Consider the following 17,912-nt stretch of genomic DNA (forward strand, 5'->3'; position numbering starts at 1 on the left):
ATTATTTAGCAAGGTAACCACAACCTCTCCGCTAGAGAAATGCCTAACACGTCATGTGAGATTTATCACATTGTAAACAGACACGTCTGACAGAGTGAGCCTTAACCTTTTTGGAGACCTGAACCTGTTTATACCCTTCTCACAAAAATTCACACAGGCACATGTCTACGATATTTTGCAGGTCACGTCAGAAGATTCAGGACTATGGATGAGGTCCACAGGCTCAGGTTTCAGGCAGTAGTTCTAACACACGGTTCACACTGCCTCAACTCAAGGACGCCTCAGTGCTGAAGAAAGAGTTGAAAAAGCGCATTGCTCCATCCCTCTTCTCCAGAAAACCTGAGCCTGTTTCCACAAGAGGGACCTTAGAACATGTTCCTATGTCATTCGTTACTGCTTATTTCGACTCTTCGTTCGTGCTGTGCTTCTCGTTTCAAAATTTTAGCACATGCGCTGTTAAAGCAAGTGCCATCTTATGCTTATGGATGGCCCATTTATGGGTGAATAGTCACTCTTCGAGTTGAATAGAATGACAGTATTTCAGTACTCACATAGGATGGAAGGAAGAGGTCTGAATGAGTCACATACTTATGTTGAACACAACCGGTGAACAAATACACTCTACTCAGTTCATTATTATTCAACTGGTTTACTCTACCAGTCCAATGGAATGAAGTTATGGGCAGTGGGAAAGAGCAAGTTCATGTCTGGATGCTTGTGCCCCAATTAATGTCTTCATGTGTCTCCAGTAGACCGTACAGATAAGACTTTGGCCATCCTCTCTGTTGGGGCGGCTTGTATCTCTCTTCTTAAAAAGTTCCTCGTGAAATAAAACTTAGGTTTTGAAGTTTGGAACGGGTAATGGGGGATTTTTGTTTGTTAAAGTTGACTTTAAAGAACCTAAATTAAGACAGAGTACTTAAAAAATAGGCCAAGGGAATGCGGAAAACAAACACACTTGAAGGGAAAGCATAGATTTGCTAAAATACTGACTTTCTTGCCCCAAAACAAAGATGATCCCAACATTTCACTTCATACACCAACGTCTTCTATTTTGCATTAGATTTAAATGAGCTGAACCCTCACAGTAAAACATGTCACCAAGTTCTAATCACGAGAAACAAATTACTGAAAAAGTTTTTCTACTTTATGGAAAAATTTTAGAAATTGTCTACTTAGTCATAAAAATGTTCTCATATCTCCTTTTATCTTTTAAGTCATCCAAGGGCCAGATGTTGAGAAACTGGGGTGAAGGCTTTCCCTTTGCTCCAAACAACTCGCAGCCTGTAATGCAGCTTAATTAAATAATTGCTTTGGGCTGTCTTGAGTATAATTAATCATTTAGCCCTAGAGGTTGCTGGAAACAACAGTGGACACAAAACTCAAGGATTCAGGGTTTCTGAGATGTAAAATTTTGATGTTCTCACAGCCCTTGCTGGCCCCGAGCTAGATAAGCGAGTGTAATTTAAGCTGAATGTCATAGATATTTAGTTGTAAACTTGGAGCTGGAAGTATCTCGGAGTATGGAATTTAAATCCAGCACACTCTGAAATTGGGGCTTTTTTCCCTGGCCAGAGTCGGGGCAGGAAAATGAAGACCATGGGTACCTTTTCCAGGGAAAGACAGGAGGATCCTGGACCGGCCTCCATGGTGGGGAGCGAGGCTGAGATCTTGGGCAGTGAGTTGAGTATACGAACGGAGGAAAGCGGAACAGAAAGGCATGGTTGGGGGATGATGAGGGCCACCTGATGGCACTCTGGGCTGTGCTCATTGCCTTGATCACCCAATGGATCTGCACCCGGCTGTATCTCTGGCCGTGATCTTGACTGTCAAGGACACGCAGGTGGCTGGAGGCAGAGCTGGGACCCGTGGGCCCAAGCCCTGCGCCTCTCAACCCTCACGCCTTCTTGCTTCCCTCCAGCGCTGTTGTGAGAGGGAGGTGGGGCCTCTCGTGAGAAGCACGAGAAGGAAAAAGAGCCAGAGAAATGGAGTGGCTGCTTTGAATATAGGCAGCCTTCCTTAAAAGTTTAAAATCGTGGTGTTTTTCCTTCAACGGCAACAAAGAGGAATCTATTAAAATTTTAAATTGACTTTGTTAGCTCTCAAAGTGAAAACTCAGGAGGCCTATATTTCCTCCAGATAAGTTTTTGTTTTTCTCAAAATTCAGTTTTTAATCTCCAAAGCAGTGGCGCATCAGGCAATAACACAGCCTCCTGCTGTGGTTCTTAGTATGATCTTTCTTACGACTCCCGGGCAATTCGGAGAGTGGCGCATGGATTTTGACTACCTGTAATAAGGCAACGATTAGAATATGTGAATTATCCGGACCCGGTTCCATGTTCAACTGCTAATTGAATTTTCGTGGGGAAAAAAAGACTTCTGGTCTCAATATCAGGCTGTCAGTCATAAGTTAGAACCGCGGTTGGCATGAAATCTAATTTCAGTCCTTTCCTGGGGGAGCCCATGGGTAAAAGTAATATCCCACCTCACGCACGCTGGATACAGTGATTGCAGCGATGTTACTGAACACGCAAGCCCCGTTGGGCTTATTTCCAACGAGTAATTTCCATGAGAACGACTCATGTACAATCAAAACAAATAGGCAGTGCCCCCTACTGCATGCAAAGCCCGGGCTAGCTAAGGTAGAACACACAAGGATATCTCACCCATGGTTCCCGTTTCAAATGTAATTCACGTCCGGGTTTGGGAGGCATGACAGAAGAGGTAAAACGTTAAACTATTATAAAAGATTTTAATAACAGTTGTGACTGGCACATCGGTAATAATAATAGCAGCTTACGATTTATGAAGAGACCACCCCGTGAGTCAGGCTCCTTTTCAAAAACAACAGCTAAGGTCACTCTTTTAAAGCATGCAACTCGATGACTTTTAGTACGTTCAGTGCGTTGTGCAAACATCACCACTGATTCTAGAATGTTTTCATCACTCCCCAAAAAGCTATGTACCCATCAACAGTCACTCCTTATGCTCTCCCGCCCCATGAGCCAGGCTTTTGAATCCCTCTGTTTTCTCTAATATTTAGAGCAATCTTTTTAGAGCAGGTATCATGAGCCCCTTTCACTAAGAGGAAGCCAATGGTCCAAGGTCACTGTAGTGGGTTGAATAGTGTCCAAGGTCACTGTAGTGGGTTGAATAGTGTTGCCCAAAAAGATATGTCTAAGTTCCAACAAAGGTACCTAGGAATGGAACCCTTGGAAAAAGGGTCTTTTCGGGTGTGATTTTTGTTCACGATCTCAAGGTGAGCTCATCCTGGATTCACGGTGGGCCCTAAATTCAATGACATGTGCCCTTAGAGAAAAAGGAGAAGACAGGGACATGGCGGGGAGGCTACATCAAGGTGGAGGCAGAAACCAGAGTGACACAAGCCAGGACACGCCAAGGGTTGCCAGGAGCTGCCAGGAGCCAGGAGGGACCCACGGTGGATCCTCCCTCCAGCACTGCTGACTCCTTGACTTCAGACGTCCGGCCTCAAGGACTGTGACAGAAGAAATCTCTGTCGCTCTAAGCCCCCAAGTTCGGGGTCGCTCGTCATGGCAGCCAGGCAACTCACCCAGTCACACGGCTGGTCAGCGGCACAGCCAGGAAGACCCAGGTGGACGTGGCTCCCAAGTCCATCCCTCGTCCTTGGCCACACGGGGTGACCGGCCTTCTCGCCTCAGTCACCAAGGACTCGCGCCGGGGAGGCCACAGCGGAGCTCGAGGGCAAAGGCCGCCCACGGGATGGGTGGCCAGCCCGGTGCTGACAGAGGGAGGGGTCACAAATGGCCTGTGTGAGACACGGGGCCTTGAGGGGAGTCTGGGAGGATGGGGAGGGCTTGGAGGGCAGGTGAGTGGCCTCAAAGGAGCAAGAGTCGAGGAGAGAGAAAGGTCAGAGAGCACAGGTGAACACTGAGGACACGGGAGGGCGGGTGCAGACTCACAGTGGGGGCCGCGGAAGGAAGGCGGGACACACGATGCAGGCTTTGCCCTCTGCCTCCCTCCTTCTCCCTGGCTTTGGCCTTGGCTGCACCACGGCCTCGTCACGTACCGGTCCGCACCCTCCGTGCGCACTCCAGTGTGCCTCTGATACAGCTTCGGCCTCCTGGCCGCCAGGACTCTGCTCTTGCTGCGTGTCCCCTCTTTCCTCTGCCTGCCCCGCCCCCACCCCACGACGCGCTCTCAGATTCTGCAGTGTAACCGTTGGCGGCCACCCCTCTGACCTGCTGGGATGCCAGCTGCTTTAAGGCCCGGGCCATGTCCCGTTCCTCAGCGTCCCCACCTGAAGTCCTGTCACCGTTCCCGTGGCTGCCCTTGGCTGCAGTGACCTTCCGGGCTGGCGCTTACCCCTCACGGCCCAGCCCAGCCAGACCTTCAGGATCGCCCGGCATGCTGGTCCCTTCCGTGGTTTCCCCTGCGGTTTTGTGGACGCCCCCACCTCACAGCCCTCGCTGCGTGGCATGCAAATGCCATCTGGCTGCTTTCCACGCCCAGGGAGTATCTTCCTTGTTTGTTTTGGTTTCCCTGGCCCAGCGCGGGGACTGGCATGGCCAGTGGGCCACCAGTACGTGAGCCGGTGAGCAGCGGGCGTGTGCGGGAACCCTGGCACAAGCGCGGGAGGGGCGAGTGGGCCGCAGGGGAGCCGCGTGGCTTTGCGTGCAGCGGGGTGGCAGGACTCGCGTCAGGCTCAAGCCGCGTTTTTGAAACACGACCTTCTGGAATGTGCAAGATGGCTGTGAAGGAAAGGGCGGAGGCAGGAAGCATGGGTGGGAGGCACCGAGACATTTTTGGAGCAAGGGTTGATCCAGGGTGGGGACGGGGAAATGGGAACAGGAGACACTTTATGCGGAAGCGTGGGGGGGGCCGTGAGCACGACGGGGGCGGGGGGGGTCATCAAAGGTCGCCGGGGGCCAAGTTGAGGCGCCAGAGGCGGGCTGGACCTTTCATGGAAAAGAGGCAGGAGGAGAGCCCATCCAGGGACTGAGGAGTTTGGATTTGGAGGTTTTGGAGTTTCGAGGCAGAGTGGAGCAGGGGAGAGCCCACACTTGACCTTGGGTGACGTTCGGGAGGGACACCGGCGCCACCCTGCAGAGGGAGCGGAGGAGCTGTGACCCCAGCACTGGCTGCCACAGATGATCCTGCAGGACTGAGGACTCAATGTCCCCAGGGGAGGAGGAGGCAGGGACACGGAGAGCCCCGACCTGCGATGGTAGGCGTGGCCATGGGGCGGAGGGCAGGCCGCGGAGGCCAGCCCCTAGAAGAAGAGCGAGCAGAGGGTCCCAGTGCAGGGCTCAGGGCCAGGTTGGCTTCACCTCCACTCCCTGCCAATTTCTCCGTTAACATGGCCTACTGCGCTCCAGAGATTTTTTAAAACAATTTTGGACAGGCTAGGACTAAGTGTCACCGACCACTTGATGGCTTGGGGAGAGCACGTTTATGCCACCAAAGGTGACTGGACACCTACAACAGGGCAGGTTCTACGTTGAGCCCAGGGCCCTGCCTGCCTGGAACTCACGGTCCAGCAGACCTGAAAGTAAAGGCAAGATCATCTCCACGCACCTGACTTCCTGGCCCGTTAGACCATTTTGCCGCAGGCCATTTAGGTTGAGCCGTGAGATCTGTAAAAAGCCACATCTGCCCAGGTGAGTGACCAGAGTCAAGCGACGAGGCGCCGGGAAGGGCGGTGAGCACACGGCACCGGACGGGCTAGAGGCCGTGGCTCATTCCCAGGCTGCCTCGCTCCCTCCGTCTGCGTTTCCTCCTAAGATTCCTTTCCCTTCTCACCTCCTCAGCTGAGATTTCCGCTTCCTTTCTTCAAATGGGTCAATTGAACTTGTTTGTTAAGTTGCAAATAATAAAATAATGATTCCTCCATTAAAGCAGAGGGTTTGTTTGTTTTCGTTTTTTACAGTGTCTGTCTTTGCCTTAAATTGCAAATGCTTACTTTCCTTAGAATGGTTATTTCTGATTCCGTGGATCACGACACGGTCAGTGCTGCCCTTTGAAAACTAAGTTGACTTACTATCTTTCGATAGCATGTGGCAAGAAGTGTTTCTGCATTTCGTGCTATATTTGATTTCATTATATAAAATCTAGTGTGACGATTTTATATCACACGGTTTAAAGGAACACAACGATGTGTGCGTTTATTGGGGGTAACACATAGACTTGCATCTGAATATTTCTATGGAATTGGATTTTTGAAAGCATTTTGTACAGTCTCCCCCACTGACGGCCAGTGCTAAGAGCTTCAGGTGCTACAAGCAACGTACCAGAAATGTTCCCCATCCTGAAGGTCCTTACAAGGTATGCAAACGTATAGCGAGATATACCAGCCAACTATCAACGGAGCGAGGAAGGATGGGCGCTTTAACACACAGATGTGAGCAGATATTTATAGTGTCGGCTCGCCCCTGCTCCGCTCTCCCTCAAAAGTCCAAAATGTCCAAATCCAAACTCCTGGGTCCCCGGATGGGCTCTGGGGTCGGGGCGGGGCTTCGTGAAGGAGGCATCATTTGACTTGGTGAAACTTCCAGAGCCAAATGGGAGGTGGGGAGAGAAGCACGTCCCACGCAGAGGGGCAACCAGGGATAAAGATGGCAAGAACTGTGAGGCTTGTTCTGGAAACAGCTAGAAACTAGTGCGGCTGGGAAGGGGGAGCTTCCTCACGGTAGAGGACGACGGGGCTGCAAAAGAAGATAGGCTCCAAACTGTGCAAAAGGCTTAGCAGGACTAATATGGAACGAGGGGTTAGCCAGACTTGGGACTGAGGTGGTTTTGCTGGACGCAGCCGAGCGACCCCGGGACCCCACTTCTGCATCTGTCACCTGAGGAGTGTGACACCCACTGGCTGTGGTGAGCGTCGCACGAAGAATGCAGAGCCCTGCATAAATGCAGGAGATGCCTCCCTCCCTCTCTCCCTCTCCCTCTCTCAACAGAAGCTGGGAGGAGGAAAGCGGGGACAGTGTCGTTTGCTGTGGGATCGGCATCTCCCAGCCGGGCGTCAGGACGGGGCCCCGGATGACGGAGCCTCTCAGCTGCTCCGCACCGTGGTGGTGATAACTCTGGCCTCCCCGTCGTGAAAGCAGAAACTGTAATGATGGACGCAGTCTGGCGTCCCCCGAATGTCACCACCACCCCACGGGATATGTGTGCATGCACGTGTGTTAGTATGTGCGTGTGAGCACGCAAGTGTGAGTGTGCAAGGGCACGGGTATGACGGTGTAAGTGTGCGCGCGTGTGCACGTTGCGCCCCAGGATCCTAAACCCCATGTCGAAGTACAGTTATTCTCATAACCAATGCTCGTCTGCAACTCTAGACGGCAGTTTCCTCATCTGTCAACTGAACGGTGGGCTTGAGTTAGGTTTAAGCCAAATTTCAACCACCACACCTGCAGGCGATGGCAAAACTCTTGGCCGATCCCCAGAGCGTGAGCCCCCAAGACTTGTCGTGCCAGACGCGAGTCGGAACCGAGCGGGCGGAGCGAGGGAACCGGAAATGGTGCCAGACGGTCCCTACCCTCAAGGAGCTCCCGCTGCAGGCAGAGAGCAGGACTGGGATGGGAAGGTGGCATTTACGAATCAAATCAGGACACGGGGGAGTGTGCCAGGGCCGGGTGTCTGTCCCGGCAGCTTAGGGCCTCTCGGGCGGGAGCAGGGTTCTGTCCCCCGCAACGCGACGGCTGGGTCCCCGCGCTCTGCGGCCTGGAGGAGTCTCTGATGCTCACGGGCCCCCTCCCCCCCCCCCCCCCCCCCCGAGGCAGGTGAGGTGAGGGGTGGGGGGCGAGGCACCGAGCAGGGAGAGCAAATGACAGATCAGAACGTCAAAGGAGAATCCCGCATCTTCGCCCTGAAACTGCACCGACGAGGACGGGGCATTTCGGGGCCACGTGCGATGTAGTAGAAAATTAACTTATGCCTGAACTTTGCACTTGGCTTGGAGTCCTTTCGAAGCAGGGACAGACTCCGTGGCCACACTCACTTTTATGGCCCCTTTTCCGCCTTGCACTGCATTCCCCTCGATTAAAGAGCTCTTTTTTATCCTGCTTTCTACCCGGATCTTTAGGCTTCTCTCTCCTTATCGTCCTCCCCACTCAGCTTCAAATGAAGAAGGCTGACTTGGTGGCTTGTCCCCACTCTTCTCTCCTCAGGGACTGAGTTCTCCTGGCCGGCCCAGGTTTGATCGAGCCCTTTGGAAGCAGAGCAGGGTGTTCCTTCTCCGCAAAAGCAATCTGCTGGCCTCCAAGTCATGTGTCCCCTAGGACATTTGAGTTTCCCTCCACAGTCCTCGATCTGAATGTGTTTTGGGGTCACACCACACTGAATTTAATTTTGAATCCCTATTTTCTTTCTCAGAATCCACCGGCTGGGGCCGTGCTAGCTGCCTTTCTCCTTTAGCACCCGTCTCCATTGGTTCTTCCTCCAGTGACAGCAGTTGATGGAACACAGCCTTTTCTCTGGTCTGATTCTCCACTTACGGGATCTCAAGGTTGACTATGTGACTCCGGAATTTCTCTGTCGATGCACGGTCTGCTGCTTTTGTAACAATGGCACAACGATCTGGGAAGTCAAAATTCCCAGGCGCGCCATCTCCACTCGGGGCTCCCCACCGCCGCTCCCACCCCTCTTGGTGGTCGACCCCAGATGGCCCAGTACCTGCTCTTCTGACTTTTCCTGAAACCCCAGCCACAAGTATTTGACAGGGTTCCTCTTGGTCACATGAAGGTCTGTGCCAAGCGCCCGGGAGGGAACACTGTCCAAGTGCCGGAGACGAGGAGGGGTGCAGGCTGGGAATCGGACACCGCACAATCTGGGTAGAGAGGCTGACCTCTCTGTGTGGGAGGACAGTGACCTGCCCCTTTGGGGGGCAGCCCTGGGAAGAAGGATGGGAGTTGTGACCGAGGGGCGTGGCCAAGCACAGAGGGCAGATTTATCCCATTTGAATATCACTCTGGGAAATACTCTCCAATTTTTCCTTTTCGTTTAAGAAAATTAGTTAATGTCACTGGTTAGGAAATAATTTTTATCATAAAAAGGAGCTCTCAGGAATACCTTGGAGATACCCCTGTTTTCTTTACCCATCAAGAGTTTGAGGGACGCCTGGGTGGCTCAATCGGTTGAGCATCCGACTTCGGCTCGGGTCATGATCCCACAGTTCATGGGTTCGAGCCCCGCGTCGGGCTCTGTGCTGATGGCTCGAAGCCTGGAGCCTGCTTCGGGTTCTGTGTCTCCCTCGCTCGCCGCCCCTCCCCCACTCATGCTCTGTCTCTGTCTCTCAAAAATAAACAAACGTTGGGGAAAAAAAAAGATATCCTTAAAAAAAAAAAAGTTTGAGAAGCCTATGAAAAATCACCTGAAAATTATTATCAGACCGATCCAGATACGTCTGGACTTTGACGGTCTGAAACTTCTTCAGCAATGTGTGGAGGGGGCTCATTCATTTCCAAGGATCCTGGCCCTCATTCGTCCTTTCTCTGGCAAAAGCTCACTGGTTTCCCTTGATGCGCGCACTCTTCCCACTTTCCATTCCCAGGGTTGGGGATGGCTCACCCCCAGGTTGGCTCAGGGAGTTAAACCAGAGCGTCATACCTACCACTGGCCACTGTGGCTGCTTCAGGGATGGGCCTGGGACCCAGTTAGGGCCAATCAGCTGTGTTTGGGGGAACTCTGCTGAACTCAAAAGACAGCCCTCTGAGGATGTAAGCCCGCAGCTGCCTGCTGCCCGCAGCCTCTCTGTGACCACAAAGATCAGCTGTGCATGAAAATAAAACCAACACAGAAGACGGTGGAGGCCAGAGTAGAGACGGGGTGGACTCTGGTAGCATTAGTTAGACCCTGGATCCAGCCATGCCTGAAGCCACTCCTGGCCTTTTAAGTAGCATGAGACTACCTCCAACTTTTGCTTGTTTTTTTTTTTTTTTTTTTTTTTAAAGCCAGTTGGAATTAGCTTTCCTATTCTTCATTCACATTGGCCTTTATATTAACTTGAAGCCTTGAAGAAGCACCTGGCCCTCAATAAATGGCCTTTAAACAAACAGATTCATCTTTTAGGCTCCAGAGAGAAGCAACGGTAAGTTTTGGACTTTCCCTTTCCACGTGTGTACTAGAGATTCTCCTTTCAAGCCTACTGGGTACCCCACAGGGCAGGGTGTCTGTGAGTCCCACATGTGATCTTTGCCACTATGGCCTTGCGGGTGTCCAACCCCGTTCCCTCAGGAAGAGTACAGCTTTGCATAGAATGAGCCCAGAGGTACCGCGTGAGCATACCTCCCGCCTGGCCCGGTCCCAGAATCAAAGAACATGAGACAGTCTCGAGAGTCTGATGGTGTTTCCGCCGGCTGCTCGCTCATGGTCAGGCACAGGGCTGGCTCTCCTATAGGTCGCTGCATCTGCTTTCAAAGCCACCATTTCAGCCGGAGGCTGAATCTCTATTTTCACACAAGGAAACTGGGGCTCAGAGAGGCCCGGTGACCTGTCCACTGTTGCACAGCTGGTTCACTGCTCGGGCTGTTGTGTGTGAGGGCAGAGACATCTCGTGGCGGCCCCCGATCATCTGCCTTGAACTGGTCACCCCCCTTCGTTCCAGATGCCATCAGGTCTGACCCCATCCTGTCCTTCACCTCTGCTCACCTCTGTCTCCCCCAGGAGCCTGAGCTCTGGCTTTTGCATGAAGACTGGGCCCTGGCCCCACACAGCTCTTAAATCTCCTGACCCCCAGCCTCATTCTCTTTGCCCCTCGAACCTTCCCACTGTGCTCTTGGGACTCACGGTCCATCCCCAAAGTACCCTTCCCCCGACTCTCTCCTGAATATCCTTTCACCTCCCTGCCCCAGCTGACACCTGGCTGGCACCACTTCCCCCAACAGCCTTTCAAGACAGACTTCACTGTTTGAAGTCCTTCCCTCGGGGACCTCGGTGCCTCCCAGGTGAGCCATTGTCCTCGTTTCTGCATATCGTCACCTGCGACTGAGGTGCTTCGTCACCTCTACTGGTGCCCACCACGCCTGCTGGGCCCGCACGTGTATGGCTGCCCCTGCCTCGTCAGTGACTTCCCCACGGCTTCCTCCGTCATCACTCAGGAGCAGGGGCTTGGTCCTTTCGTGTAGCTGTGCCCCACGCCACCTCGGGGGAGCGAGACTCAGACACAGAGCACTTTCGGTGGAGAAGGCAATGGTCAGAAGTGTGCAGATGCTACAGTCACCAGCCTCTCCAAACCCCTGAAGACGTTTCTGGACGTTTCTGGACGTCTCTGGACCCTCGCACGTCTGCAGGTGCCGGCTCTGTCCAGGCCCCCGTCCAGGCCCCCACTGCTCGTCAGGATTACTGGGAAGGTATCTAGCTGAGCTCTGCTCTTGCATGTACCCCCTACAGCCTGTTTTCAGCGCGGTGGCCACACAGTGACCTGTGGAAACGGTAAGTCAGACCTCAGCACAAGGTTCCCGTGACACCGGTTATACAGAAGAGGGAGGCCAAGGCCCCTCCCGATCCCGCCCTTCCGTTCTTCCTCTGACTTCAGCGTCCGCTGCCTCCTTTTCCTGCTCCACTCCAGCCACACCGGCCCCCGACCTCGGGCATTTTCCGGCTTCGGGGGCTTCGCGCATACTGTTCCCTCTGTCAGCAATGTACTTCCTGCAGGCGTCCGCACGGCTCACCCCTCGCGTCCTTCGGCGCTGGCAAGGGGACGCGCTCAAGGAACGTGTGCCGAAGAACGAGTAACAGCAGAGCAGCAAATCCAACAACAGCAAGATAGCTCTGTTCTCGTATCAGATCGGCGGGCGTTTCTGAGCTCCATAGCGTTACTCGGACGGGATACCAAAAGCGCTTTCTAAAAGCAATCGTGCGCAGAAGTGTGCATGTGTGTATGCCCTCCATGGAGTGAACCAAAGAGAGATTCAAGTCTCTGCCTCCTGACTTGCGGAGACAGAAGGATCAGGGGACAGAGCAAGCCGGAGGGTGAACTGTGTGATGTGACTATTTTTATGAAGATAGACACACACACACACGCACGCGTAGGGCTTTGCATGCACAGGAGGAGGCCACAGCTGGCATTTTACCCAAGTGGGGGGGGGGAGGGTGAGCTTGTTTGTACATATTGTCGGAGTCCAGTGATAAACACTGAGTACAGCAGGTATTTCAGGGATGGGGGAAGATGTCAGGAGAGATGGCGCTCGCCTCCGATGGCCAGAGTGGAAAGTGAGGCGGCCACGTGGAGGAACAGGGTGGCGGGACTGTCACAACAGCACTCGCTCCTCCGGGGCCTGCGCACGGAGGCACAGAGCGTGCGAGGCCCCCCCGTGCAGCGCAGCAGCGTTTGCAACCGAGAAAAGCTGGAAAGCACCTCCGTGCACATCGGGGAGCGTGCGAAGGGACGAGGCGAATTCAAGCGTATTTGTCAAAGGAAGAAGCCAGCCCCACATCAGCCGGAAAGGATGGGTGTCAAAGGAGCCAAACCCAAAAACAAACTGCTGAGCGAGGCAGGATGCTCTCCGGCGACCTTTGTAAATTGTGCAGGTGGCCTGGGTCGAAAAGCGTGGGTGTCGGCTCGGAAGGACGCACGTTGTCCGTTAATGGAGGGCACGTGGGGGCGGGGACGGGACGGAAGAGGGAGGTGGGGTGGAAGGGGCCGCTGGGCTCTGTGCACCTGACACGCGAGTGAGAGTAAGGGGCGGGCAGAGGGGCACCAGGGCGCGCGGCTGGCACCGGGTGCCCCACCGGGCGGGGACAGGCACCTGCCAGCGTGCCCCTGGGCGCGCGCCAGGCCCCGGGTTCTGGGTCGCGCTGGAGAGCTCCTCACCGCTGCCAGTGTGGCCAGGAAGGCACAGGCCACCGCCGCCCTTTATTAGTCCAGGCGTGTTTGTTACATGTGTCGGGGTTAATGGGAGGCACCGCTTCTGAGAACGCGCCCATTTCCCATTAACGTTCACTGAGGCTCTGTCTTCATCTGCGGCTAACACCCTGACGAGGGCCAGTGTGGTCACCACCTCCCTCAGATTTGTGGGAGCTTGACTGACCTGTGTGTGTGTGTGTGTGTGTGTGTGTGTGTGTGTGTGTGTGCAGGCTCCCACATGGGACTCCCAGAGACGTGGCGTTACAGCTGACGCAGGACGCAGCCCTGGTCTCATGGAAGCTGGCACCCAGGCCGTCCTCTCTCTGTCCCCGAAGGCACCCCGGGGCCCAAGCAAAGCAGGGCTTGGGGGGTTCAAGCTGTCGGTTCACAAAGGCAGTGAATAAACACGGGAAAAAGGCTGAGGCAGCTGGAAATTTGTCAGACAGGCTGGTTTTGCCGGGGAGCGCACGAGAGCCAGCTGGTGGCCAGTGAGTGTGGTCTGGAAGGATGAGCTGTACGGGCTCGTCCAGCCACAGAAGAGAACGGTGTCCTGACACGGGCCACAGCCTCGTAGCAGAAGCCCCCACACCCCACGCCTGTATTCAGCTCACCTTGAACTCTGTTAAACTGGTTCCTCTGCTTTGTCTCTTAGCGACAGGAGGCCTGTGCCTGTGTACCAAGCAAGCAGCCCGAACGCCAATACCTGAGGTCCTACCTCTTAACACCGGGAATTACTGAGCACACGGGCCACATAAACGAAAGACAGTCACAAAATCCTAGGGTGGAGTAACTCCACCGGTTCAGTGGCTCTCGACTGACCAGGCCCGTAGAACCTTCTAGAAAGAGTCTGTGGTGGCAGAGAAACTGAAGCTCCTGGGGCACGGTGCTCTTGCGAGCTGTCAGGCAGGGCTTCTCTGCCTTTGCCATTTACTCTCGATGCTCGAGAAGAGGTCGCAGTTGTGGGGCAGACCAGAGCCGCTTACCTGAGGCCAGAGCAAGTGCTGAGGCTGGCTGTGGAACCGGAGGATCCTTGCACGTGTCCGTGGTAGTAACAGTGACCCTGGAAGGAGGAGACAGGAGGCTCAGTCTCGGTGTCTTCTCACCCGCTCACAACCGCCCCCAATCACCTTCACGCGTTGGCAGCTACAGGCGTCTCTTTGGCATGAAATATTGAACCAGCGGTCTCAATATTTATTTATTTTCAATTCTATTTATTTTAGAGAGAGCGAGCATGGGGGAGAGGGGCTGGGTGGGGGAGGGAAGGAGGGGGAGAGAGAGAGAGAGAGAGAGAGAGAGAGAGAGAGAGAGAGAGAGAGAATATCCCAAGCAGGCTCCACACTCAGCACAGAGCCCGATGTGGGGCTCGATCCCACAACCCTGGGATCATGACCCGGGCTGAAATCAAGAGTCGGACGCTCGACCAGTAAGTCACCCAGGTGCCCCTTAATATTTCACGCTGAACCCAGCGTGACCCAGCCAGGATCTCTGGCACGAAGGCCTGATTTACTTCAGGATGATCAGTGGGGTGATAGCTGTGCCCCAGTCCTGCTCTTGTCTCTCTGACACCCTTCGGGAAAGCCCTGACGCGGGGTGCCTCACGAAATCCGGCGGCAGAACAAATCTCACAGGCCCCGCCATTTTTACCCCCCTGTAAATTGTCTTTCGTGACCAGATGGGGAACCGCACGGGGGATTTAAGCACACTGCGAAATGTGATAAAAGGAGACCGAAGCCTAGGGCTTGTGAAAACAGAAAAGCAGATGACAGAGGAGGTGGAGGCCCCCCCCCCCCCCCCCGCACTGCCCAGGCGAGAGCTGGGAGCCTCTCTCAGCAGGAAAGACAAAATAGGAAGGTCTTCTCCATCCGTGACGAAAATCCCCGTGTGACATGCCTGCAGAACCCACGTCTCAAATAATGTCGCCGTTTGCAAAAAAGAGACCGCGGCACGGACGCTTCCTTACTGAGACGATATCCGTCCAGAATCAACAAGGCAAAGGTCATGTTGCAGCCTCAGCTAAGAGGCTGACGGGCAGGAAGTGCGGGGCATACTCAGCTGGCCTCATTCACGGCCTCCACATGCCAGCTGCGGGGCCTGGCAGCCAAGGGCAGTGTCGTGGGTGGAGGAGGAGAGGTGGGCTCGTGGGCTCCAGGCCGTCCCTGCTGAGCCCACCTGGGCACGCGGCCCCTCTCCTCCTGGCAGGTGGCCCGCTCGCTTTCCCCAGGGCACAGTTTGGTGGCCAGTCGTCCTGCCCAACAAAACCCAAAATTCCCAAGACCACCTTGACTTTGCTAAGAAACAGGACCGCAGGGGTTTGAGTGGCCAATGACATCCAATAACACTTCTTCAAAGGGGTCAAGTTTATCTGTCACTGAGGAGAGGACAAAATTCTGAGACTATCTGAAAGGCAATTTAAGACGGGAGATGACAAGGCCAGCCACTTGCTGTCTTGACGTTTGTTATCGATTCTGGAAGTTCTCCAAAATTTCAGGAGGTTCATACTTGGCCTACTATTACTAACTTACGATATCTTTTGTTGTAGGAAACAGAAGTCTCCAATTCTTACAACGTCAAATTTTCCATCTTTCTCTCTCTTTTTTTTTTTTTTAATTTTTTTTTCAACGTTTTTATTTATTTTTGGGACAGAGAGAGACAGAGCATGAACGGGGGAGGGGCAGAGAGAGAGGGAGACACAGAATCGGAAACAGGCTCCAGGCTCTGAGCCATCAGCCCAGAGCCCAACGCGGGGCTCGAACTCACGGACTGCAAGATCGTGACCTGGCTGAAGTTGGACGCTTAACCGACTGCGCCACCCAGGCGCCCCTCCATCTTTCTCTTTATGAAGTTTGTGTATTGCTTAAGGAGACTTTCCTCAAGGTCACGCAGACGTCCTTCTTTATCGTCTATTCCTGTAGTCTTATACTTGGCTCTTTAATCTATCTGGAATTTAGTTTTTGAGGGGTGTGAGGTAAGAATCTAACTTTCCCCCCTAAACTAAGACCCAGTGCTCCTCTCCCACCGTTGGCCCTTTTCTTAGGTTCTGAGCTGCTACCTGCTATATACGGGATGCCCACACATGTACGGAGCCCTGCTTTTGTGTGCCACGAGCTGCTCCACTTGTGACACACCTCCACTTGTCCCTTCCTGTGCCAATACCATGCTGTTTTAGTTCCTATTGTTCCATCAGACATTTCGATGTCAGGGAGAACGAGTTCTCTGTTTTTGAGTAAGATTAAATTCACATACCATAGAATTCACCTTTTAAAAGCATACGGTTGGTGTGTTAGCACATTCACAACGGGCACTCACTTCCCTGGGGCCTCCCTTCCTGTCTCAACTGCTGGCAACCACTAATCGACTTCCTGTCTCTACGGATTTGCTCACTCATTCGTTTTGTGGAAGTGGCTTCATACGACACGTGGCCCTTTGTGCCTGGCCTTCTTTCGCTCAGCATGATGTTTTCAAGGCTCCCTTAGCTGGGAAAGAAATGGGTCATTTCTTTTTATGGCTGAATAACATCACATGGTATGGAAATGCTGGATTTTGCTTATCCATTCATCGGTCAATGGGTATTTGGGTTGTTTCCACTTTTAAGCGAGTGTGAATAGTGCTGCCGTGAACATTTGTACACAACGTTCTGGGTGGACACACGCTTTTGGTTCTCTTGGGTACATGCTATGATCTATGATTTGTAGATATTTTCTCCCATTTTGTGGGCTGCCTTTTCATTTTCTCGAGCAGGTCTTTTTGATTTTTTTGATGAGGTCTGTTCTTCCCTTTGGTTGTTTACGTGTTCGTTGTCATACCTAAGAAACCATGGTCTGACTTAGGGTGCTGAAGGTTCCCACTTATGTTTTCTTTTAGGAGTTCTACAACTTTAGTTCTTAGATTCACAGCTTTGATCCGCTTTGTTTTTTAAAGCTTATTTATTTACTTTGAGAGACAGCAAGGTGGGGAGGGGCAGAGAGAGAGAGAGGGAGGGGGAGAATCCTGAGCAAGCTCTGCACTGTCAGCAGCATAGAGACTGACGTGGGGATTGAATTTGCAAACTGTCAGATCATGACCTGAGCCAGAGTCGAGAGTCAGATGCTTAACCAACCGAGCCCCCTCCAAGGCTGGTTTTTTGTTTTTTGTTTTTTTTGTATATGGCTTGAAGTAGGAGCCCAATTTCCTTTTTCTGCATGTGGAGATCCAGGTGTTCCGGAACCATTTATTCAAGGGCTGTCTCGACAACCTTGTTGAGGGCAGGTTTCCTTTGGTTCTGTTCTTCGCTTCGAATGATTCTAGGATATTATTGCCTATTTTCTCTTCCAAGTGAATTTCAGAATCAAATTTTAAGCTCTGTAGTAATCCATTGAGATGATATTGTTAGTATATTAATAATGTGGTTAAGAATCCATCGAGATCCATGTTTCCTGTTCATGTACATGGTATGTTTCCTTTAATAAGGCTGTTTTAATGTCCTTCAATCTAGTCCTAGATTTTCTTGCATATTGCTGTTGGAAAGTTTTCATTAGGCTTATTCCAAGGTAGTGGGTAGATACCACAAATGGGATCTTTTTTCTATTATGTCTTATACATCTTTCTATAACGTCTTTACATTATTTTTATGTCAAGGAAATGTATTTTTAATAAATAAATTTTTAATTTATTTTCCTTTAAAAATAAAGCAATTATTTTTATAGAAAGGAAAACTTTAGTTTTTTTTTTTAAGTTGTCTTGTGTCAGATCCTCTTACGAGCTTAGCTTACAGTTTGTATGAACCTGTAGCATATCTTGGATTTTTTAATGTTGTTGATGATATTGACTGCAAACAATGAAGGTTCTGTGGCTCTTTTTGGCCCCCAGACAATGTCGAGGGGTGGGGTGGCGAGGTGCCCAGGGGAGAAGGCAGGTGAGGGAGCTACTCACGGAGGGAAAGCACGTGCAAAGACAGGAGGCCATGGAGGAGGGGTTGGCAATTCAGGGACAAGGGTTAGTTCTCCCTGGCTGGAAGATTCCAGGGCAGGAGCACAGCACTCAAGGCTATGGCGAGGCTGACCTCTCCAGTGTGCCCGTGGCTTGGGAAGGAATGCCCAGGGCTGGTGGTGGG

At 52.5% G+C, this 17,912-nt stretch overlaps 1 protein-coding gene across 2 annotated transcripts in view; it reads right to left on the bottom strand.

The window, feature by feature from the left end:
• The window catches only part of ADAM12 (ADAM metallopeptidase domain 12), a 350,145-nt gene that overhangs the window by 105,565 nt on the left and 226,668 nt on the right, over positions 1 to 17,912 (bottom strand). Inside the window, exon 5 of one of the 2 annotated variants that reach the window (XM_047824703.1) lies at positions 13,807 to 13,883. In XM_047824703.1, coding sequence (XP_047680659.1) covers positions 13,807 to 13,883 — 77 coding nt within the window. Of the gene's footprint in view, positions 1 to 4,344; positions 4,637 to 13,806; positions 13,884 to 17,912 lie in introns of those variants that run through there. The other variant, XM_047824704.1, reaches the window with a different exon arrangement.

The sequence above is a fragment of the Prionailurus viverrinus genome, chromosome D2 (assembly GCF_022837055.1).
Source record: "Prionailurus viverrinus isolate Anna chromosome D2, UM_Priviv_1.0, whole genome shotgun sequence".
Classification (NCBI taxonomy): domain Eukaryota; kingdom Metazoa; phylum Chordata; class Mammalia; order Carnivora; family Felidae; genus Prionailurus; species Prionailurus viverrinus.